The sequence below is a fragment of the Amia ocellicauda genome, chromosome 16, assembly GCF_036373705.1.
Source record: "Amia ocellicauda isolate fAmiCal2 chromosome 16, fAmiCal2.hap1, whole genome shotgun sequence".
Classification (NCBI taxonomy): domain Eukaryota; kingdom Metazoa; phylum Chordata; class Actinopteri; order Amiiformes; family Amiidae; genus Amia; species Amia ocellicauda.
This window is the reverse complement of record NC_089865.1, coordinates 8,284,311-8,309,785: the sequence shown is the minus strand read 5'-3', so window position 1 is coordinate 8,309,785 and position 25,475 is coordinate 8,284,311. Positions and strand designations below refer to the sequence as shown.

At 35.0% G+C, this 25,475-nt stretch overlaps 1 protein-coding gene across 2 annotated transcripts; it reads left to right on the top strand.

Annotated features, from left to right (window-relative positions):
* Window positions 1-2,807: 2,807 nt before the first annotated feature.
* Window positions 2,808-18,955, top strand: spopla (speckle type BTB/POZ protein like a). 2 transcript variants are annotated; one of them, XM_066687746.1, is made up of 12 exons: window positions 2,808-3,018; window positions 6,758-6,921; window positions 8,266-8,404; window positions 9,069-9,190; window positions 10,343-10,494; window positions 10,857-10,984; window positions 12,662-12,839; window positions 12,957-13,012; window positions 13,630-13,752; window positions 14,524-14,666; window positions 14,751-14,804; window positions 17,058-18,955. In XM_066687746.1, the coding sequence occupies exons 3-12, from the start codon at window positions 8,327-8,329 to the stop codon at window positions 17,200-17,202; spliced, it is 1,179 nt and encodes a 392-aa protein (XP_066543843.1). In that variant the 5' UTR covers window positions 2,808-3,018; window positions 6,758-6,921; window positions 8,266-8,326; the 3' UTR covers window positions 17,203-18,955. The 2 variants fall into 2 exon arrangements, with proteins under 2 accessions (XP_066543843.1, XP_066543844.1); XM_066687747.1 differs by lacking the exon at window positions 2,808-3,018 and adding an exon at window positions 3,059-3,362.
* The last annotated feature ends 6,520 nt before the right edge of the window (window positions 18,956-25,475 follow it).

Sequence of the window (25,475 nt, the reverse complement as noted above, 5' to 3'; positions counted from 1 at the left end):
AAGTATTAGTAAACAGTAAAAAGTAAACAGTAGACAAATAAAAACAATCCCAACAAAATTATATCACTGGTCCAAAGTTAGTAAGAATTATTAACACAATACATTGTGTTATTACAGTAAGACAATCATTTCACAGGATATGTTTGTTATGATTATAGTGTTCTGTGCCACCAAAACAACATCTACTGGAACGTGACATCACAGGTGCACTTGCAGTGAAATGTACAGCTGCCCTGTCTAGACAATACAGTTTTGAGGTTCTTGCTTAATGCCTGCATTCTTCTGACTACAGGCATTTCAAATGAAAAATAAGATGGGATTAAGCTTTCCTCTCCACTAATTTGGCAGGCACTGTCTATTGGCACAGATAATGTGTGTAAATTTGTATGCTTAGTTCCAGCACTGTGCGTCTGTTTTGTGAAATATTTCACTCCTTTTCTGTGGACTTTACTCAGAATGCATGCAAATATAAGCTAATACACAGATATGTGGACAATGGCAAAGTTAAAACAGGCTGCATTCAGAAGTAACATTGTCTTTGAGAGTTCAGTGTGGAGGTGGCAGTTTGATGACCTTATTAAATACATTATCAACAGTTGTCATGTATTATTTTGTCTGTTGGCCCAGTGGGTTTGGTAATATAATGTATATAAATACACAGCTCAAACAATAGAGGGACAATTGACAAAAAGAACAAGAACAAAAGATAGATGTTCCTAATAACTACTGAAATCTACATAAAATGAAATTAATTAAATTGGCAATTAAATGTTCTTATTGCTGTCCTCCTTCAATCACTGTATTACATTCCCAGCTTTCTGACAGGGTGCTTTATGATCTTGGTAGATGCGTGAGGCCTTATAATGAAATATTCAAGCGGTCCCACCTAATAATATACCTATGTCCTATTATGCACATACTTTACATGGTATAGATATTGTCATCTGGTTACTTTTTATATATTCTGTCTGTCTGAAACTTACGTTGAGTTAAATAGGATTAATTAATCCCTGTGTCTACTGATCCTTTGACACCTGTATAGGTGAGGAATGAAATCTGACTAGTTCTAATTCATGTGCTATAATGGCAAATACTGGATGTTATACATTTTAGATTGTCTTCATGTACCTTTTAGCTACTACATACATACCATTCATAAGACAAAAAGTCCAGTACCATTCAGTACTAGTTGCAACTTGTACGTCTCAAAACCTTTGATAATGTAATGTATTAAAATATTATATGAATTTCTTAAAACCACAGAGAGATGTCAAAATATAAACAATTTATCATCTGACTTTTTAAACTAATTACAAACTTGAATGTGGTGTAGCAGTTTCAAATTAAACAAAGGGTACAGGTTGAGTCTTGTAACAATTAAACAGCTACAGGTGAGAGACAACTGACTGGAAGAGATGTTTCAGGTTGAGACAAACAATGACAGGTACATGTGTTTGGTGCCAACTTGATGGGCAGGTACTGGTTTGAGAGCATTCAGTGTTTAATTTTATGCTTATATTTTCTAGTCATAGATTAAACATTTTAACAGAACACACCAAAGCTTTAATTATATTTTCCATACAGTACACTTCATTTAAATAATATATCTAACTATCCATCTATCTTTCTAAATATATTTAAGATAATTTTCAAACCACCTGGTAAGCCTGTATTAGCTAGAGGCAAATAAACTCTCCTGCACTCTTACTGAGCGGTCACACTCAGAACCTGAGAACGCAGAACAGTTTTTTGCACAGATGAAACACATTAAGTTACCCAAGCAAAAAGCTATTTAAAACTATATACTATAGAAGGCTATATGATGCCTGCGGATACATATAAAATGAAATCCACAAAAAAAAAACAAAAAAAAAAACAGCCATAAGCAATGTCAATAGATTAAAAAAGTAAAAATATAAAACAGAAATGATGCATGGGACAGATATGTCTAACATTGTACTTCCAAAATGTATGTGTGTGTGTGTGTGTGTGTGTGTGTGTGTGTGTGTATATATATATATATATATATATATATACATACTCATCAGCCTTTATCAATCCACTCCTGGAGGCCTCCTCAAGATATCTTCACTTTCAATGCAGTGTCTCTTTTCCAGGTCACTACAGTAAATCTTATTTTATCTTCCCAACTTTTATGTGGTCTTCATCTAGGCTTTTTTGTCATCTCTTGGGTGTGTTCAATGATATCACATATACTTTTCTTTGCTCTGTTACATTTTTTGTCTATACACGCACATACTCACATTATTAACTTATGTTGACAGTTGAAAGAGTACATTAATACCTGCACAATAAGAACAATACCTTATACTAGGTTGAATATAAATCTGATATACAGCCTTATCTTTCACATTTGTTCATAAGCAAAACTTCAATTTAAGAATAGTTGCTATAGCACATATGGTCTGATGTTTTCATACTTAATTTAAATTCCCCCACATAATACTTTGGACATTACAAGTTACAATAAATAGCATTTGTTTTCACCCCAATAGATTTCAGCAGGTACAACATTCTGAAATATGAAACCAGGCAAAGGCCTTCTGGTATTAAACCAAAACATGAATTTGCTGTACTCTAATGAATGATCTCTAGTTATAAAAAACGATAGCGATCTCGTTTAAAATAGTAAATGTTGAGCTGCAGGGAGTAACGCTTTAAAACCATAACCTCACACCGGAAAGTACTGTAGCTTTATGAGCAGAGAGGCTGCTGCAGTGATAGGCAGCAACACACATGCAGCCGGCGCTGAAAGCAGGAAGTTTCAGTCAGAGCTCTGCGCAACGCGCATGCGCGTATCGCTGGGAAAGCGAACCAGAGCTGCCGCCGCCGCTATGGGTACAAAGCTGTTTTGAGAGAGAAAAAAAAATACACCAATAATTCCCTTGAAAAGGATTAAAAGTTCCATTTAAAAGTATTAAAATAACACACAAGGCCAGGGGGAGCGGCAAAGAGCCAATGTGTGGGGTCTATCCCAGGTGGAAGAGTGAAGGAAAGGTTCGTAAATTATTTTATTTTTCTTTTCTTTTTTTCTTTTTCCCTAGTGTTGTGAGGCTTGTACACAAAGAGAAGCGATATTGTCGGACCCGGGCCACTTCAGAGGCTTTCAAATAGTGCAGTTAGCCTGGTTACAGCAGGATCCATCTACTTTTTGGTCACCTAAGACTGAAATCGCTAATGGGGCCTTTGTTTCGGACTGGTGTTTTGTTTTGGGCCGGGAAGAGTAATTTAGGCCAAGCAAAGTGATCCCCCCCTTCCTCTTCCTCCTCCTCTTCCTCTCCCCACCGCTTCCCATCCCATAATCTCCAGTTGTGGGACTTGAGGCAACAACAACAGGTTCTGTAAGTAAGGGGTCACACCGGGGATTGGGTTTGCTTCAGTTACAGCAACCCAAAGCATTTACTGTGATTAAGTAACATCCATGCGTGTGGATCATGTTCGCTTTTTGGTTGCAGTTGTTTTGAGCTGTGTGTGGGGGGCGGCTGGGGGGGACTTGGTTATGATTGTGTTGTTACTTTGTGGTAAGTTCTCATGACAGCAACATGCAACAACTGAAACTTTTGGAAACTGTTTACCTAGTTTCTGGAGCGAGCAGCATCACTTTCCTGTCGTTGCTGGGCTGGTGTCCCCCAGAGGAATAGATGGGTCAGATCATGTGCATGCCTAGTATTTGTGCAAGCTCAGAAACGTCATCCAATGCTGTTATGTTGGCTATTTAATGAAATAATGTAATCTGGAATTACGATTCCCTGTTTGGCAAACGCATTTTATGTGTAGGTGTGTGTGTGTGTGTGTGTGTGTGCGCTAATGCATCCATTACCAGCACGTAGCAAATTGTAAAGCATTATAGTTCAAGTATGATCATCATCTAAAATAAATGGAAATATATCTTCTTCAGCTCTTCTGTTTGTAAGTTATAGATTCAATATACATGTGTTGTTCAATGCAATAATCAAACATGGTTGAGCAAAACAATGCTGTCCCATCCAAGTCTTACTAACAGACTGAACATCAATCATGCAAATGCAAGTCAAATGCAATTGTTTTAATAGATGAGAACTTGTAGAAGTAGGTTATGGTAGGTGTGTTTTTTCAAATACTTAGGTGCATTTTTATTGATGGCTTATCCCATTGTTTTTATCAGGTTGGCAAAGTGAACATTTTGAACTGCAGCAGCTAATATTAAGTCATCTGGCCAGCTGATAGGGCAGTTGATTTACTAACCAAGAATACATATTTACTATTTGAGTTATTTAGATAAAAATATGTTTAGGTTTGTTGATTGATTTGCATAACTATTTAAAATCCAACCTGCTTTAATTCACTATGTTATGCAATTACCTTACTACACTACTACGTTTTGCCTAAGAGTTACACTACTTTTGTTTCCACTGTAACACAGACTTAATAACAGGTAATATGTTCCCTGTCACTGTCTCAGTTTTGTTCTCTTAGGAAACAGTTCAGCCTCTAATTACATTATCCCAGGCTTCTTTGCTACCTTTTAACCTCTTGTATTAGCAGTTTGTGTTGTTATTATTGTAATTTGTAACAAATAGATTGAAACTACTGAAACCAAGTATATATTTAAATAATAATTTTAAAACTGTAGATGACATCAATTTTATCATATTGCTGTATTTGTTTAATTCTGAACGTCATCTTGACAGTGAAACAAAAATCCGCTGCATAGGAGACAGTAATTATTATGTTTACTGCTGATGTGTTTTCAATGACAGATAGGTCTGTAGACCTCTGTAAATGTTCATAAGCATAAAAGCTTAAAAAAACTACTTCACATTGTTCAATGTCAGATAATTAATTAAAGAAGTATTTAATACTAAGGTACAAATGAAAGCAGAAGACCCTGTGCTCTAGATGACATGAGTTTTGGACCTTTGCTGTATATAGCCTATTTATTGAATTGCGGTGATTTTGGTTTTCAGTGTTCTATCAAGATATTTCCTCCCCTCTTTGACATTTAATAATGAATTCATTAATGTAAGTGCCCCTTAGATCTTTTGATTTTTGTATTTCTCAATTATGTATAATTTTGATGTAGGGCCATTTTCAAAGAGATTGTGCATATTTCAGTTATTAATGTTAGCCTTCTGTTCTGGCTGTCCATAATTGGGAGTATTACTGGATAGATCTTGGTGGTTTTAATTTATGATAAATTACAGCTTTATTATACCTTTGTATATACTGTTCTTAGGATGGCTCTAAGTTGGCTCCAGAGTTGGCCCAAGGCTAGATCAGAGCCATCCCCTCTGTAGTGGCACATAAGGTTGATTATTGACATGTTTTTCACATTATCATTGAGAGCTTTGTCAATTATATCACCAACATAAAACTTGATATTTGCATTTCAGCGTGGAAAAAAAAAATAGAAGCTATGTTTGTTGTCTTCATCTCTCTGGTGCAGGTGCAGGGCATGAGGAAGTTTAATGATTAGTTCATTAGAGGGAAACAATCAGATGCTTTAAAAAGAAAAGTGTTGTGAAGCAGTCCAAAACATTCAGTCACAATGGAGCACGAGGGTTAGAAAGCTGACCAAAGTCTGAAGGGAATGTATTTCAGGTAAAGCAGTAGTTAAAGTTTGTCTTCTAAACCTCTTTTCAGCCATTGAAATTGAAATGCATATTATTTCACAAGCTACAGAATGTTCCAGTCTTATCTCTAAGGGTGTGTTTCAGACTATCACTCTGTATTTAAAACATTTTATTTGTTGTAGTCTCATGATCAGCATCACTTAATGAGGGTCAGCTGTTTATCTGAAAAAGCTTGCCCAAGGCTACTGAATGTATTATTATAGGTAGCTTACAGTTCATAACTTAATAACTAATTATAGTTCTGACGATTACATCTATATTTAAGTTTTTTGTTTTTTTTCACTCCTCTGGATATGCATTTATTTTTGTAATTTGAATATATAGACCTACTATTCCTTTGGGCATAGGCCTATATTGTAAACTGTGTCTTGATGACTGTTTATCCAATTAGGCTATGACTTCAATGGATCTCCATTAGTTAATTTGTTCATGTTAATCGTTTACATATTGGTGGTAGGCCTAAACTTTTTCTTTTTGGGAGAGTTTGGCTTTTGATTGATTGATAGGACTAATAAACAATTCACTCGAATTTGATACTGGTTCGTTTGGACATTAGTTCTAAAACGTTATTTTGTACAATGTGAATTTCAGATGATGGTACGGCAGCAGTAATGGCAGCAATACCTATCTGTTGAAACTCTGTCCATGTGTACAGAAATAACTTCAATAATCTACTTGTTCAGAAAAAGAAAGTCTCCTAACAGGCATGCTCTAGAGAAACAGAAAAGGCAATAAATTACCCAGATATTGGAAAACCATGGCAAATGTTAACTGCAAAACCTAACAACTTGCTGATTTTGTTGCATCCTTTAACTCTCCCAAAAATAACACCCCAAGTTGCTTAATTGAAATTAACAAGATAATTAATTCCTACCACTTGCCTAATGTTTAAATGTAGGTGTTGACAGTCTTCGAAGTGAAAGTGTTTGGAGATGGGACTGCGATTTGACTTGTTGCAAACAAGAGGAGAACCAGTCTCTGTGTCTCTTACAACACATGTGGAATTGCCTTTAAGTTATTTTAGATGTATAATCCTTTTGGCAACCTCACTTGTTTTAAATATTTCTGGTTTATTTGTATTCCTCCTTCCTGTTCACTTAGATTGCACTTTTATATTTTTTTAGGATGGATCGTACAGTGAAGGTTCTCAAGGATCTGGTGATTACTTAATGAAAATACACCTTCCACCCTCACTTACAACCCTGTAAGCTACATCACCTACTTTTGTTGATGGCGTGGTCATCACAGCAGTAATAGCATGATTTTTCTGCCTTCACCCAAAGATTCGGTAAGTATAGAGAGTTCACTACACGCAACAATCTAAGGTTGAACAGATCAAAGACTGTAAATGCATGGTAATTGGTAAAGGCTTGATTTGGAAAGTCCCATCATGGCTTTTAAACCGTAAAATATGACTTTTGCAAATGATTGAATGGTTTACAAATGCCAATACTTGCAGTTCAGAGTATGGTACTATCAAACGAAGAGTAAATATTTCAGTTTTGTATTTACATTATTTTAAGGGCAAATAAATGAGAATGTATACCCGAGTCCGATTCTTATTCTTTCTTAGGAAAGAATCTGAAATTATATATTATTCCCAAACAAATACATTGGATTTAGTAATGTTTCCTTGGGGCTTGCAGTCACATCTTGGAAGTCTCTCTTTTCCATTGCATCAAATTGTTAATGGTTTGACCTACAAGACTAGACCAAAACTAGACTAGACTAAAACACTAGACCAATGAAAATTATTTGGAGAAAATATATATTTATTGTTTATTATTGTTTATTTATTATACTATTAAAAAAATAATAATTGAGAATTGAATGATAGTTTTTACATCTTTGTACTTAGTTACATAGTGTTGTATACACACCAATATGGCATGATTTATGGTTTGAAATATGGCAAAATAAAGGAGCATAATTTGATTTTGAGAGACGATTTTGATAAATCATTAAGTTAAAGTATAAGACAATGCTTTTTGTTTTTGATTTAATTACTGTGTGTAAAGCTTATTTCCATTCTTGAACAGACATCTGGGATATATAAATGCAGACCTTATTCATAAAGCAGAGCTGTTTGCAGTTATGTAGGTTGCCTATTGTTTAAAAGAAGCAAATATATTTGGTTGTTTCTATTTTTAAATAGTTTGTTTAAGCATTTAAAAATCAAAATCAACAATTAAATTAAGACATTGCTTAGTGTACAAGTGTATATACAGCAACAGCCAGTCATTATTAAAAATAATGGTCTGCAAAATAAATCAGCCTTAATGTGGAAAATTAATTTGGCTTAGAACATGTAACCTGTGCTCTCATGCTGCCTTGTAACACCTATAGCGCTGTGTAATCTGTGGGACATGTAGAGACCTGCAGAGGACTTGTTGAGGCACAGTTAATGAGGAATTTGTTAATGCGAGTAGTTTGGAATAATGAGCAAAATGTTATCATTCATCATGTCATGCCTCACTGAGAGTGTTTTTTCAATAACTTTTTCCTAGAAGTTTTTTTATAAAACTCTAATTTTAAAAAGGCTTCAAATAACTGAATGTTTCCTAATTTGAAGCAATGTATATACTGCTTATTGCTATATTGCAGATTGTTTTAACATGCATGCTTTCTCTAGAGGAAGAATTGCTGAAATTTAAAGCATCATCAGCATAGCCTGCCAGGTGGACAAGCTGGCGATGTCAAGGGTCCCCACCCCTCCTCCCCCTGGAGAGATGTCCAGTGGACCGGTGGCTGAAAGCTGGTGTTACACACAGGTAACACAGGGAATTGGAGATCCTGTCTCATGGATAATTTATTTTATTTAATTATTATTATTATTATTATTATTTATTGTTTTATTACTGTCTTTTATTTAGTTTCTCCTCAATGCTCACCAGCTTTTAGGATGTCCACATCATTACATATGTAGTTTTTCTAAACACACCATGTTCAAATGTATTTTCCCAGCAATAAGTGTTTTGAGTGTCCTCCTATGGCTTTGATAACTGCTCATAAGGTAATTGTCCTCTCAGAATATTTGATATTTGAGAATATCCTCTGGATATTGAAGGTGAAAATTTTGAATCTGAACATTTGCGAACATTTAAAAAAAGACTGGATTGTATCTTTGGATCACTCAGTTATTAATGGACACCAAACGAGCATGACGGGTCGAATGGCCTCATCTCGTTTGCAAACTTTATGTTCTTATATTTAACCAGTTATTTTCAGATCTATTTCTCCTACAGTTTAAATGCCTTTATTGATTTTTTTTTTTTTTTTTTTCTTCCTTTTGGTTACTTTTAACTTTGAAAAACTGAATAGTTGTTGTACAGGTTTTCTCCTTCTTCAAATTATGGTACACGCAACTGTTTAATCTTTTCTTTCATTACCTAAACAATACTTTACATGAAAACAATATTTTTTACTGTTTTCTAGGTTAAAGTAGTGAAATTTTCCTACATGTGGACCATAAACAACTTTAGTTTTTGTCGGGAAGAGATGGGAGAGGTTCTAAAGAGTTCAACTTTTTCTTCTGGGCCTAATGATAAAATGAAATGGTGAGAATCCATCAAAATCTCTACTGATCGCTTTTATTTTATTATGAGATAATACAAATATATCTACCCTCAAACATCGTTGATGATCTGATTTAGACAAAAATAGTCTATAATTAAATAAACACCTTACTTTTTAGGAAACGTCCATTTTGGTATTATACATAGCACTTGCTAGTTGGAGGGAATTACAGCAATTCAGGCCTGATGTTTGCAACACATTAATGACACAGAATCAGTTTGAGTTAGCCCCAGGAAGTGGTTTTACTTGGATTTTTTTTTTTTATATATGAATCTAGGACAGAGTTTGGGTCAGTGGCAATTATGTATCTGGAATTGGAACTGGATTTGTATTTTATTAAACTTTTCATTAAAATATGTAACTTCTTTAGAAAACCTTTTTTTCAAAGTCACTCCTAGAGAATCTTATACTATAGATTTCATACCAAATAAATTTGGGCATCTAAGCTAGGTCTTGGGTGCCACCATGGCGCTGTGGTTAGCTCCAGCTCCAGGATCCCGGGTTCGAGTCCTGGCTCGGGGTGGGCCTGTCTTATGTGAAGTTTGCATGTTCTCACCGTGTCTGTGTGGGTTGTCTCCAGGCACTCCGGTTTCCTCCCACCATCCAAAGACATGCCAGTTAGGTTGATTGGTCTCTCTAAATTGCCCTGTGTGTGTGTGTTGCCCAGCAATGGACTGGTGTCCCATCCTGGGTGTATTCCTGCCTTGTGCCTTGTGCCCTATGCCTTACCGGATCGGCTCCGGCTTTGAAAATGGATGGATGGATGTAGCTTGGTTTTGGTATATTAATAGTCAACCTTATTGTGAAATCATGGCCCAACATTTATTTAGCTCAGTGTGAGTCCAAGTAAACCCACTTCCTGTGGCTCCATCGTGTGATGTGAATAGACCGCAGTCCCAAAGACCAGGATTTTACTTCTGTTCTTCTGTTAATTCCGTTCGATTCATGACCTTAACCACGATTTGTAACAGTATAATTAGATTCATATCACTTGGTCATTTGCTGTTCCATTGATTTTTGAACTGTTTTCTTCCATTGACCACTTCTCTTGACTAAGGTTTTCTTTCTTTGAACATTTCATGAATACAATTTTGTTTTGTTTTTTTGTTTGTTTTTTGTTTTTTGTTTTATAGGTGCCTAAGAGTAAACCCAAAGGGACTGGATGATGAAAGCAAAGACTATTTGTCGTTATATTTACTACTAGTTAGTTGTCCAAAAAGTGAAGTAAGAGCAAAGTTCAAGTTCTCTTTGTTGAATGCAAAGAGAGAAGAAACTAAAGCTATGGGTAAGCTCTAAAATGTTACCCTTAATTTTGTTTACACAGAAGGCACTGATGCTGCCCGCTAGCAACTTGTTAACAGCAAGAACTTCAAATGATATAGCTTCTTATCATGCCAAGAGATCTCAAGGCACTTAGCAACCAAAAATGAGTTAAACATAATTTGTCAGCCAACTCATAAAGTCATGTACAGAAACATTTTACAACTACAAATATCGGACTGTTGCCCATTGTGAATTGATGTCTCATAATTATTTGTCACATAGCAATTGATGTTCTGCTTTCCGAAGCCTACTTTACAGTTTCAGTTTACAATGGGATGTTTATTAAAGCTAACTGATTTCCTTTTTCACTTTTTTTCTGTTTAGAAAGCCAAAGAGCGTATAGATTCGTCCAAGGGAAGGACTGGGGGTTCAAAAAATTTATTCGGAGAGATTTTCTCCTTGATGAAGCAAACGGGCTCTTACCAGATGACAAGCTTACATTATTCTGTGAGGTAATTCTTCATATTATTATGCCCTTATGCAGGACAACATACAATTATGTACAGTCAATATACAAATTAGATGTACAAAATATGTATGAAAAATTAAAAAATAAAATTGATAAAATAGATTTGTGCAATACATGTACAGAATTGTAATACTATAAAGGTACATGACATTAAGATTATGGGAAGCTGCCAAAATGGTGTTTCAACCTTTGGTTTTGATTATCTGCCTTACATGTTTTTAACTGAACTATGTTCATACTTTATACTTTAACAACGTCTTTTTGAACACTAATGTAAAGGTGGGGGGAGGAAGCATATGTATATTTTCTCCATGTTTCTAGCCTTAAAGGGAGGCTGAACATTCGACTCAGTCCAGATGAAATAAAGTAGTAATGGTTTTCGAGAAGAATGACAGAATTTATAGTGATATTTATTTTTATCGATACTGTCAACTTAATGTAAGAGGAAATAGGAGGAAGTAAATCATATTAACTTTGCCAGTTCTCTCTAATTGCCCTAGTGGAAGGCAATACTGCAGGTCTATGAATTTTAAATAAAGCGAGGGAAGAGGGTCTTGACCACACTGCCATATGTATGAAACACGTGCTACTGGGTTCCTGCTGCTGGGTACTTTCTGCCAAAGCAGACTGATTAGTGACTGGGGAGAAAGATGGATGTTTAACTGTTCCTAATTTTGCTTTGATCAAAGTATTTACTGGAAAATGTGTGAAATTCTCTTGGCAAGATTACAACTTAATTATATGTCATTATTTGGAGTCGCAAAAATAATTGAAATGTGTCCCTTGAGAGCATGTGGTGTGGAAGTAGTGCATCTTATTTTCACTTAGGGAAGACAAGTTAAATAAGCTGTCCAATGAGTTTGCTATGAATACAATTATTGAAATGAAAAAAATAGATTGTAGCGAGTATTTGCTGGGTTTATTAGGTTTATAAGGGAAATTGGCAATTTCTTAAAGCAGATTAGTTGTAAATTGAAGATGGAATATCTTTCCCTATTAATTAAAGACTTCTCTAGGAAGACATTAATGAATATGGACTATACTTGGCAGTGTCTTATGATAGAACTTGCAGGTTAGTCCTCCATTTCTTGTTTAGTTATTTGTATCCTTTAATAACACCTGGCTTTGACAAATGGAAAGTCTTTTTAATGCTTCAGGCAGAAGAAAGATTGTTTTTATTAACCGAGCACAAGCTATACCCTGTGAAACAATGTTTTCAATTATAAAGTAATTCTATTTCATTAATTTATTTACAGCGCATAAACCACAGTTCCAATTATTTTAAACTATTAAAAGTTTAATACTACCCCCCCGTTGAGAAGTTTATTTGCTGTTGCTCATGAACCAAGCTATTGTGTTCCCCTCACCTTTGCCCAACATTAGCTTTGTTTCATGCAAGATATCTAATCAGTTGCATATTGTTACCATTTGTCTATATATATATATATATATATATAATTTTATTTTATTTTTTTCTCTCCAGTCAATGCATGCTTTTAATTTTTCCTTAGTTGGCATGATTGCATGTATTGGATAATGTTATGACTGTATACCAACAATTATTGTATAGTATTACATTTTTGTTTTGGTACATGTACTAAGTGTTTTCAAGAAGCTACAGTGGGGCTGCATTTAAATATTTTACATTGATCTTCTCTAGGTAAGCGTTGTCCAAGATTCAGTGAATATTTCTGGCCAGTCCAATATGAACATGTTGAAGGTACCAGAATGTCGGCTGTCAGATGACTTAGGAAATCTTTGGGAGTGTTCGCGTTTTACAGACTGCAGCCTCTATGTAGGAGGACAGGAGTTCAAAGCTCACAAATCCATATTAGCAGGTGAGATCTCATATGTATGTATGTATGTATATATGTATGCACGCAAGCATGTATGTTTTTTCTGCAATTCAAATATTTTCATGTATCAAATAAAGATTTGTCCATTCTGTTCGACAGCACGATCACCTGTTTTTAATGCCATGTTTGAACATGAAATGGAAGAAAGTAAAAAGGTAAGTCTTTTCTTTCAGGCACTTGAACTGACCAGTGCATGTTAGCTTATCTCTCAACAATATTCGGGGGTGGGAATATTCAGAAGTAAAAACATTCCAGTTCTTACTCAACCTCTGGAATATCTGTGTATATTAACTTTAATTTACTGGTAGGAGAAATTCCTTTTATGGATTTCTCAGTGGAAGATTAAAGTCCTTTCTTTTCATTTTTTATTTTTTAAATTGTTACTAAAAAGAAATGGGATGGGAATTTTAGAATTAAAATTCATCTCTGTAGGCTGAAGCAGATGGAAAACCCCACAAATGTCACACTCCAGTGAATCTATTGGTTGTTGTTGAAGCAATGAGAACAGGAACAATGATGGCATAAACTGTAACAATCACATGAGTTCCAATGGGACATTGGTGTACAAACTGATGGAAGAATACCACATCCAGAAAGAACTGTGGCACACATCATTTAAACATTGATAGGGCTTAGTTTCTGCAGCAACTGACTAGTGTCTTTAAGTATGACATTATACACATTTTACAGATTGGCATTTTTATTTTATTTTTTTAGACTAATAATTACTCTGAGGTCACATAACAATGCATGTTTTTATTTTTATCTGCAGAACCGAGTAGATATAAATGATGTTGACCCTGATGTGTTTAAGGAGATGATGAGATTCATTTACACAGGAAAAGCACCAAATCTTGAGAAAATGGCTGACAATTTGTTAGCAGCAGCAGACAAAGTAAGTATATATTCAAAAAGAATCTGACTGAAGTGTTAATTAGCAACTGTTTGAACTCTTAATGCTTAGAAACCTCTCCGTATTCAATATCTGCAACTTTGATGCCCTTTAATTAAGGTGCTGTGAAATTCATGGGAAAAACAATCATTTAAAACTTAATCAGAAATCTGAAGATATCAGTCAAGCTACACAAATTAAACTGATCTGGAGAATAATAAAGTAATCAGCAATTCAGAAACAGGCTAATTATAATACTTCCGAATAACTAGGTGTAATTGTGGTCATACTATATTACTGCTGTTCAAAGGTTGAGCCTAATAATAAAGTCCAATATTTCATAACACCCTAATCAAAGAGCTTTGTTATATGCCTGTGAATCCAAACCAGATTCTAATTTAGTTTTCCCATTTCATTTTCAGGCCCTTGTATGGCAAATATTAATATCAAATAGTTGTGTGTGTATACATATATATTTTTTACAAGGTGTTCATGTTCAACTAAAAGAGTCTATTGCATTATGACATTTACTATAGCATACCATGGTAGCTATCTTTGTGCAGAAGAACACATCTATGGATTAAAAAAGGTTTGTTTGTTTTAGTTACTTCTAAGCTGCCAGGAAGAGGATTAATGTATCTGACACTTGGCAATTCTTTGATCTTGGAATTGTGAAGTGTTCCTTAATTTTGGAAGCTGTCTTGATTCTTCACCACTTAATACTTAATAAAGGCGGTTTTTCACCGAAAAGTAATAAACTGTCTGTTTCCTCAGTACGCTCTGGAACGTCTAAAGGTCATGTGTGAAGAAGCTTTGTGTAGCAACCTCTCAGTAGAAAACGTTGCGGATATACTCATTCTAGCCGATTTGCACAGTGCTGAACAGCTGAAAGCACAAGCAATAGACTTCATCAACAGGCAAGTATCACTTCAAATCTATTTCGATAAATATGTGCCACTTTCCCTGATGACCACTTTAATCTTCTGTCTTATTCACAATAGGTGCAGTGTCCTCAGACAACTGGGCTGCAAAGATGGAAAAAACTGGAATAGCAGGTATGTGCCACACATGATTAATAACAAACTCTTATCTGTCGAGACGAGATGCATTGCAGTCTCTGTCTTGGGGACAAACAAATCATCCAGCCTGGTAGTCCAGTAGGGTAGAATGTGTCTGTATCAATGTTATAGGCAAAATTATATGTTTGAAGGCAAAAACTACCATAATAAACAGTTTCATTTTTTATTTCTTTATTTGCGGTAATTTATAGTGCACAAAGCACTTCTCTCCGGTAGAGAAAAGGTTTTCAAAATTCCTCCTGTCTTTTATGTAATTTCTTCCTCCTTTTAAGTAATACAATAGCTGCTGCCACTGGTCCTCCAATGATCGTCCCAAAACAATTATTTGTACTAGTATAAACCAAGCAGAATGACTTGGTATACAAGGATGCATTTATTTCGCCTGAAATCTGACAAGCTGAATGTGTTATTTTTGCTAAATAACCGCATGATCAGTCTCCCCATTTGGCTTTTAATGTACAGGGGGGGCAAAATTGCTTATCCGTATTTTTGCAACAGAAAGTAACAGTATTACGAGTACAGTGATTAAGTGGAAAAGGTATTAAAAATACTTCATCCACATCAAAGCTTATTAATATTACTGTAATGTGGCTTAGAGATTACCAGGTTTTTCAATTTATCGTGTACGTTATATTTTGTAAATATTGAGATGTTCTTTCTCTTTCAATTAAATAGTGACAAGAGGGTTAGATTAAAGTAGTGATGTGGGATGCTTGCAGTGCTGTTCATGTGAGCATCCAGTTTCCATTCACTTTTAATTGTGAAAATAAATGTCAGACCCCATCAGACTTTATTTTTATTTTAAACCATATATGATGCACCTTCACCTGTGTCTGCCTTCCCCAAAATATCATTTTTATAGTACTTAATAACCCATGTGCATTGAAGGGAGATTTTAACTCTTAACACTGAGTAAGTTGTGTCAGTGCAACACTGCTGCAATTGGGGAACCTGAGGTTAGAGTGGTATATTGTATTTTCAGTTGGACACAGTTTCACTTGTGTAAGGTGTAGGTTCTTCTATCCTGATTCTCCGTTAAAGTCAATACTGTTTATTTATTTTTTCTCCTAATTAATTACCTGAATCTTGTGAGATGGAGGGATAGTGCTTCTACAGAGCTCATACTATGGGCTTGGAATGTGGGGTTGGGTTGGAAGTTAATTGTTTAATACATCATTGATTTGTTTTTAAACATTTAAATGTCAACAAAGTATCAAACATTTTGAATTTAAGTTAAAAATGTGAAAGTCAAATATTTAACTTTTAAGAAAACACACCTAAGGGATAACAGCCACTTTGAAGGACCTTCCATCAATTGACAAAATGCAATTGTCCCTAGCTTATCTTCAGGAATAGTAGTTTTAGAATTGTGTGTGTGTGTGTGTTGCAACCTCTTATGTTTATTGGGAATTGCTTTCCTAAAGTATTGGTTTACTCTTATTTTTCTCCATGTATACATTGTTTTTAGACTTGGGAACTTGGCGCTCTTTCTATGTTTGCGTAGCTAGGCAAGTGAATGCAATCTTACCGATAATCAAGCCATAATTGTGTCAATGCAAAACGGTAAACCAAAACCTTCTACTATAAATGTAACATTTACTTATTTGAGCATTGTAGTGCTTTAGCCGGATGTTGATATTAAAATGGTCCAGATGTTGCCACTGCTGAATTAAGCAGGATATGAACATGCTACTCCTGGCAGAAACATCAGATGCTTGTCTCTCTCAAATATGCCACATATCATTAATGTCTTACTAATGTCTGATCTTTTAAATTAATTTGAAATTGTAAGGATTGCCTTTTTGGGAAATTATTATAATGAACGGCCTCCTCTTCATGAGATGCAGGTTATTAATGTTAAATGTGATTCGGCCCACCCGAACTTTATATGGTTGTACCATCCTCAATGATGGACATTGCATAGATACATTTAGGATTACATTTTTTCCATTCTTTGACCTAACCCACATCCAATGTATTCCAAAGTACAATTTTGTGCCTGCTAATGGTTGAAGCTTGGTGCAGTGTTCGATTAATGCAGTGATTAAACAACAACATATATCCAAAGAGATCCAGCATCCTGGAGATTGATTGAATATAGAATAACCCAAAAGTAATGTTTAGAAATTGATTTTCTTGCCCTTTTTCTCATTTTTTACTGTTTTATAATCTTTTTGATAATTATATTTGTATTGTGTATTTTAATTTGAATTTCTATTGTGTTTTTAGTCATGCAACAGACATAATGGAGACTGCAGGCTGGAAATCAATGATCCAATCCCATCCTCACCTAGTAGCAGAAGCCTTCAGAGCACTAGCCTCGGCTCAGTGTCCCCCCTTTGGCATTCCACGAAAGCGACTAAAACAGTCATAACTGCTTCACAGAACTTTTAAAGACTTCTAAAGATGGAGTTTGAAGAGTCTGGTGATATTTCTGGCCTCACTAAACAAAACCGGATGGAACACTTTTCTGCTCTAATACAGTAACCTTTGTATTTGGAAAACAGTCTCTGCTTCACTTCTTCAACTGATGGATGAGTTCAGTTTTGGTCTTCAGCTTTACTTGTAATGTTTTCAGTCATTTAAAATGGCCTTAAACTATCTGCCATTGCTCCAAGAGTTTATGTTGTGTATTTCTGTATTTAACTATGTGTGCCTGCCTTGTCACAAAGACCAGGCTTTTCCAGATTGCACTAGTTCCCATAATGCAGTAGAGTTGTTTCATCACAGTGTTCTTTTGGGCATCATACAATGTTTTATCAATGGGAATGCTATACATGTTGTTTAACCCCTTTGTGACTTGACAAAAATCAGTAGGTGTGAAAAATATATTTGAACGCAAGGTAATTTCTGGTTCTTTAAAGATAAATCTGGCCCATAGAGGACATTATTTAAACTCAAACATATTTTTGCAAATGTCATACACGCAAGAAGAAACAATCAGAAGTGTATTTGCTAGGCATGACAGGCATTATGAGAACACAAAATATTTGGGATAGATTGATATACTGCACTTCCTTCACCATTGGTTTAAAATGAAGTAGAACAGTTGTTTACCTTCATGTGTTGTTTTTGTTTACATCAATTGGCTTAATCACACATGCTTTATTTTTCTACCTTATTATATAAGGATTATTCCTTCATAACTTTATCAACTAATTTAACCTTCCACATTCTAGCAAGTTGGTGAACTTAATGTGTTCTAGTAGCTGAATATTGAACAGTTAACAAAAAAGGTATTATGTTTTGGAACTAAAAGGAAAAATAAATGTATGGGTCTGTATTGTGGAAATTACAGTGGGAAAATAGTGTATTGGGATCTGTGGTTCTTAGTATAATGTTTGATATGCCTTTTACTCAATTATATATATGAAAAAAGATTTATTCAATTGAATTGCGTTTATTCATATGCAATGTCATTTTTGGCCACAAGGGTTGCCAGAACAATGAAATTTATGAGATGCTGAGCATCTACTTCCTGGTTGCATTAGTAGTTATGTACTATGTAAAATGAAATTGAGTTAAACTCTACAGAAATATTGGAACTTCTAGTAATTTACAAATTTAAGATGACATCTTTCAATTAGTCATAAGTGACACCGGCTGAAGTGATTTTCAAATATAAAAGCATATATTTTATCTTAATCTGCTGAAAAAAGAAATACTGGTTAAGTTGCAATTTCCATGGATTTTTAATAAAATGTTATTTATTTTTATCCCACAGCCCATTCTCCGTATAATGTATCACTGTCATCTTAAAATTTTGTCTACTTGAACAGAAACATACTTTTTAGAGTGGGATTGCTCCAGCATTCAACTGTTTACATACTGTAGATCTAACTTTATCCCCAGTATTTATAAATGTTTTTTTTTTGTTTGTTTTTTAAAATATGATGGTTTAGAATCACCTTCTGTTTATGTTGGAAATTGCAGTTTAACATTACTTCATATTGGTCATAACGGATGTTATTTTTGTTCTTTTATTTATTTTTGGATGGTTTTCTCATTTGCCCGATGAAGTAAACAGCTGTTGGCAAGTGCCAAAAACAAAAGGACCTACTAGGTAAGAAGCTGCTGCTGTGTCTTGGCATGTCATGATTGGTATTAAAATACATTTTGAATCTTGAGCATCAATTAACATACTTTTGTCCTTCACAATTTGTGTGACACTTCATATTTACAGAGGACTAAACACATTTCTTCAATGCATTAATTGGTTTATTTTTTTAAGATTAATGCCTCCTTCATCTGGTCTGCATAATCCACCAGAATCCTCCAAAATATCAGTTGTTCTATTTCAATATTCTAACGAAATGGTGTTTTCAACTTTAACTCAATTGGGGGTCATTAAGTATATGGTATACAAGATTTCCACAAAAAACATGAAAAAATGTGTACATCCTTTAAATAAGGACAATCTTGAACACAACTGAATACTGTGATATTTTTCTACATTAAGATGTTTGAACATTAAATGTAAAACCATTAATATTTTACAATTAATAGCACACCGTAAATGTACCAAAAACTGTCAGACACTGTGCTAAGATGATGTATAAAATGTAGATTTTTTTTTTTTTTTAAGTGATACTGTGCTGCTTTTCTAAGCTGTTCTTTATCATTTACTTTGATTTGCTTCTGTTGGCAAGTTTATTTATTATGTATCGATGATATTTTGTAAGTTTTATGATAGTTGTAAAAACAAATCTTTAAAATTGTATTCTTAAGCAAATGCACTAATTTGTATTAGCCTTTATTTAATTTAACCATATTTTTGACCTTTGTTTTGAAACTGATGTAAAGCAATCAGTTTATGCGTTATCAGTAGCCTTTTCAGATTTTTTTATGGAAACTTAAAGTGGATGCACGAGAAAAGGGAGATCAAACCTGACCTTTATTTTTGGACTATATTGTTAATTATAATTGATACTTGATACAAGTAGGTGTCCATGTGCAACTTAGGACCTGGGAGGTTTTTATTTTTTACACAAAAACTAAGAACTAATGCTTATGTGAACAATATTACTAGAGAGAGCACTTTTACTTAAACAGATTCTATTTTCAGAGCATATAATATTGAAAATGATTGATTTACACTCTTATGTGAGGTAAATAGTTTTAAAACTGCATGGATCTAAAACTCTAACATTTTTTTTTTACCTGTTGATTAAATATGGTGTTTTGGGAAGGGTAAGTATGGATACATAAGCAATATATTCTATGTTCTTTAGTGTTATCAGAGTACCTGTTAAACTTGGTTTATTCTATAAAACCCGTCACAGGTATCCAAGAACACTATACAAAGTTCAAAACAAATGCAAAGAGTCAAATCCAGTTACAGACAGAACTCTTAAAAGCACAATTCATTTTCACTTTCATCTTGGGTAATATTAAATTATAAAATTATAAATTATAAAAGTAATTTTTTTAAATCTGGGTACATGGCACTTAATAACTCCAGTGACTAAGTGACTGACACCAATATCTTGGGAGATTTATTTTTTCATGAACAATTTTACTTTTCACTGTAAATCTGTATCATTAATACATTCAAAAGCTGACCAAGAGAAGATAAATATTAATGTATGATTGACAGATTTGAATTATATTAAGCCAGGTGAGTTGAAATCAAGATGAATTAAACTTAATGCAATCACAACACCATAGCTGTTGGCATACAGTTGTTTTTGGTTCTCATGTTTGTATGGATTTTTCCAAGCTGTTTTGAATGTTTAAACTTTTCACCAGCTGTTTTCAGCTGATAACTTTTTTGCCATTTTATGGCATTCAGCCAGAATCTGTTTTCTAAAAACAATATTCAAGCTCTAGGGTTCTTATGATAAGTTTTAGATCTAAGCAGGAGTATTTAACTATATATCATTTAAGTATAATAATTGACCTATTCTGTTTCAATGTGTAACCTACCTATCATTATTTTGTTTTCAACCAATATAGTCAATGTATGTGAGGACTTCATACCTTAAGGTTCATTACAAACTTATATTAACTTTTTACAATTCAGTTTTTAAAACATGGGAAATATAATTGTATAGTCTTCATTTATCTGTATATTTTTGGGTATGTTAGTCACTAATCAGAATTCAAATAGCTAGCTTATCCTATAACAATCTATAGTGCCTATACAAATCTACACCCCTTGTACTTTTCACATTTTGTTGTCGATACTTCAAAGTTTCATGCATTTAAATTATGATTTTTGTCCCTCTTATCTATACACCATACTCTACACTGTTATGGGGGGAAGCTTTTATTGTGAAAAAGTATATATAAATACAAAACTGAACTAGTAAGTCTGATAAGTCTCCACCATACTTGGTGTTAATACTTGGTGAAAGCGAGCTGGAATTACAGCTGTGAGTCTGTTGGAATTATGTCTTTACCAACTTTGCACACATAGATTTGGCAATAATTGACCATTCTTAGAAAACTTTTTAGTTCAAGTTCCTTTGGGAGCATTGATGGACAGCAATCTTCAAGTCATGCCACACATGTTCAATTGGATTTAAGTCTGGGCTCTGACTGGGCAACTCAAGACATTTACCTTGTTCCTTAGCCGCTCCACTGTATGTTTGGCTGTGTGCTTTGGGACCTTGTCATGCTGAAAGGTGAATTTCTGTCCCAAAGGCAGCAGATTTTCCTCATTTTCCCTTCTATCCTGACAGGTGCCCCATAACATGATGCTGCTGCTATGCTTCACAGTAGGGATGGTGTTCTTTGGGTGATGTACTGTTTTGTGTTGGTGCCTAACATAACACTTAGTGTTTAGGACAAAAACTACTATTTTAGTTTTTGTCAGACCACAAAACCTTTTGCCACATGACTACAGAATCTCCTGAGTGTTTTATTGCATAATTCAAATGGGATTTAAGATGGACTTTCTTGAGTGTCCGGCAGGCCAGATTGGTGGAGTGCTTGTGATATTGTTGTCACCGGCACACTTTGACCAGTCTTGCCCATAAAAGCCTGTAGTTCTTGCAAAGTTGCCATTGGCCTTTTGATAGCCTCTCTGATCAGTCTCCTCCTTGCTTGGTCATCCAGTTTAGACAGATGGCCAGCTCTATTGAATTGCCTTTCATCCAATCAAGATGCTTGTAACTGAACATTTGTGTGAAATATCAGATGGAAAGCAGCCTTGAGGAAGGACACCTCCCACACAAATGCAAGCCAACTCTTGAAAGGGATTTCAAATGATTTCTCAGTTTAAAATCTCAGGCTGTGATAAATCAAAAGAACAATTAAAAGAAAATAAGCTAAAATAACATGTTTAATTCTATCACTTTACACTCACCTAAAGGATTATTAGGAACACCATACTAATACTGTGTTTGACCCCCTTTCGCCTTCAGAACTGCCTTAATTCTACATGGCATTGATTCAACAAGGTGCTGAAAGCATTCTTTAGAAATGTTGGCCCATATTGATAGGATAGCATCTTGCAGTTGATTGGAGATTTGTGGGATGCACATCGAGGGCACGAAGCTCCCGTTCCACCACATCCCAAAGATGCTCTATTGGGTTGAGATCTGGTGACAGGGGGGGCCAGTTTAGTACAGTGAACTCATTGTCATGTTCAAGAAACCAATTTGAAATGATTCGACCTTTGTGACATGGTGCATTATCCTGCTGGAAGTAGCCATCAGAGGATGGGTACATGGTGGTCATAAAGGGATGGACATGGTCAGAAACAATGCTCAGGTAGGCCGTGGCATTTAAACGATGCCCAATTGGCACTAAGGGGCCTAAAGTGTGCCAAGAAAACATCCCCCACACCATTACACCACCACCACCAGCCTGCACAGTGGTAACAAGGCATGATGGATCCATGTTCTCATTCTGTTTACACCAAATTCTGACTCTACCATCTGAATGTCTCAACAGAAATCGAGACTCATCAGACCAGGCAACATTTTTCCAGTCTTCAACTGTCCAATTTTGGTGAGCTTGTGCAAATTGTAGCCTCTTTTTCCTATTTGTAGTGGAGATGAGTGGTACCCGGTGGGGTCTTCTGCTGTTGTAGCCCATCCGCCTCAAGGTTGTACGTGTTGTGGCTTCACAAATGCTTTGCTGCATACCTCGGTTGTAACTAGTGGTTATTTCAGTCAAAGTTGCTCTTCTATCAGCTTGAATCAGTCGGCCCATTCTCCTCTGACCTCTAGCATCAACAAGGCATTTTCGCCCACAGGACTGCCGCATACTGGATGTTTTTCCCTTTTCACACCATTCTTTGTAAACCCTAGAAACGGTTGTGCGTGAAAATCCCAGTAACTGAGCAGATTGTGAAATACTCAGACCGGCCCGTCTGGCACCAACAACCATGCCACGCTCAAAATTGCTTAAATCACCTTTCTTTCCCATTCAGACATTCAGTTTGGAGTTCAGGAGATTGTCTTGACCAGGACCACACCCCTAAATGCATTGAAGCAATTGCCATGTGATTGGTTGGTTAGATAATTGCATTAATGAGAAACTGAACAGGTGTTCCTAATAATCCTTTAGGTCAGTGTATATCTCCAGTATTCACTCTAAATGCTTTTCAGTCCATACCTACCTTTATTTTGCTTCACAAAGTTTATTTGAAGGGAGGCATGGTAGCACTGCTGCCTCTTAGCTACAGGGACCCTGGTTCAATTCTGGCCTTGTGTGTCTGCGTGTGTGGATGTAGCATGTTCTCCCATATCCATGTGCGTTTTCTCCAGGTCCTCCATTTTCCTCCATGTTGATTGTCTACCCTAAATTACCCTGTGATCGTGAGACTGTGGTGTGCATGCCCTGCCCTGAACCGGTGTCCTTTTTGTGGTGTACCCTGCCTTGTGTTCTGTGACCCTGTACTGAATAAAGCGGTCATCAATAATTAATTAATACATTTCTTTTGGTCAAACAGACCTCACCATTTAAGAGTTAAAGTCGCTCATACAGCCTTTAGTGTTTTTGGCTTTATCAGAGTTTTGTCCAAGGACAGCTTTTAAGGGGGTGGGCAATTTGGTTTGTTTCTGTGTGCACAGTCACTCACCAGCAGCTTAATGCTTTACAGCTCATGCAAACTATAACATAGATTCAGGTCAGGGGGAGGCAGGGTTCTGCAAACCAAACATAGATATCTGTTTGCATGAGCATTCATTTTCTTTCTGTTTAACAGGCTAATTTGGCCCAATTATTTGCTTTGATAAATGGAGAATCCTAAAAAAAGGAGTGGGCCACTACTTAAACTGTAGAATGTGAGGAATGAGACTGAATGTTTTCAGAATATTTTGCTTTCATCATCAATGGGAATAAGTTTATTTTATTACTTTCATTTATTTTTTCATAGTTACTTTTGTTGCTGAAAGCTAGATTATCCCTTATCACTTATTACTAATTATATTATCATATTTAATAAAATGTATCACCCTATAAAACCTTTACCAATTCAGTAACATCAGAGTTGGATTGCCAATCTCACCATAAAACCCAATATGTAATTACTCTAGCATATATTTTTGCATAAATTTTTCTAACTCAAAATTACTTTCATAACTGGCACCTGGTATTTTGGTATTGTGGAGTTTTCCCAACTCTTATTTTATGCAATTTTTGAATCTTGTTTAAAACATTTTAATTAAGTTTAAATTAAATGTCACCAACAATGCAGCAGCTAAAATTAACTCTGATAAACAAATGTGTTGTTGAAGGACAACAACACTGTAATATTGTGAAAATGAAGAAACTAATAAGCTGTAACATTATTTTTAATGTACTCATGACAGATAATAAAATGTTTATAATATTAAAATTCGAATGCACTTGCATGGCTAAATAAATCCCACAACATAATACAAAAACCTGCATATACTCAAGATAAACCAAATAATTAGATCTGTGACATATTCAAGTGTATGCAGAAACTTTCATGTTTTATGTTCCCTCCAAAAATAGGAAGTGGTACCTTAATGTAATTAAGGCATGGTTTTCATGCTTGTGACTTATGGAGTTATAGTCCGGTTCATGGTTTGCCATAGCCATTAGATTTTAAACTATATTTACTATAATTATATCAATTAGAGGGACTTGCAAATATTAATTTCAGTTTCAGGTCAAGGTATTACAATATATGTTGTATGGTGGCCCAGTAGAGTTGACAGGGGGAGTTAAAATGTTCTGTTCTGTCAATTCAATCTACTTAATATTGTTCAGGGAAAATTTTATTTACAACTCTTTGGCCTTTTTGCCAATGTCATTTTCCAGAAGCTTCTGTTATCTTCGAGAGGTTTCTTGGATCTACTAGGTGATTATTCGTCTGTCTAGTATTACATTTATGATAATATTTGATCTATCTATAGGGTATGAGAACACCTGAACACTGAATATTTAGTAAGGTGTGTAATTGGGTTTGACAGATAGGATATTAATATATATCATAATGATATGAATATATATTTTGTTCTTCATTTTGATTTATGAGAGGCAAAGAGGGAGCTCTCCAAACTCCAAATAATTAGATTTTTAACAAACAAAATTTAATTTTAACAAAATAAACCCTTTTAATTCTCACATTTATAAGTATTATACATAGCCTTAAGCTTGTATTGTGAACTTCACAGCCAATTAAAACCTACACAGTTTCTCAAAAAAAGGCCTAATGAAAATGTA

Excerpts from the sequence above, each read along its gene's own strand:
- spopla (XM_066687746.1), top strand. The coding sequence starts at position 8,327 with ATGTCAAGGGTCCCCACCCCTCCTCCCCCTGGAGAGATGTCCAGTGGA. Across the intron at positions 9,191-10,342 it reads CCTAATGATAAAATGAAATG|GTGCCTAAGAGTAAACCCAA; the intron begins GTGAGAATCCAT and ends TTTGTTTTATAG. Across the intron at positions 13,013-13,629 it reads AAATGGAAGAAAGTAAAAAG|AACCGAGTAGATATAAATGA; the intron begins GTAAGTCTTTTC and ends TTTTATCTGCAG.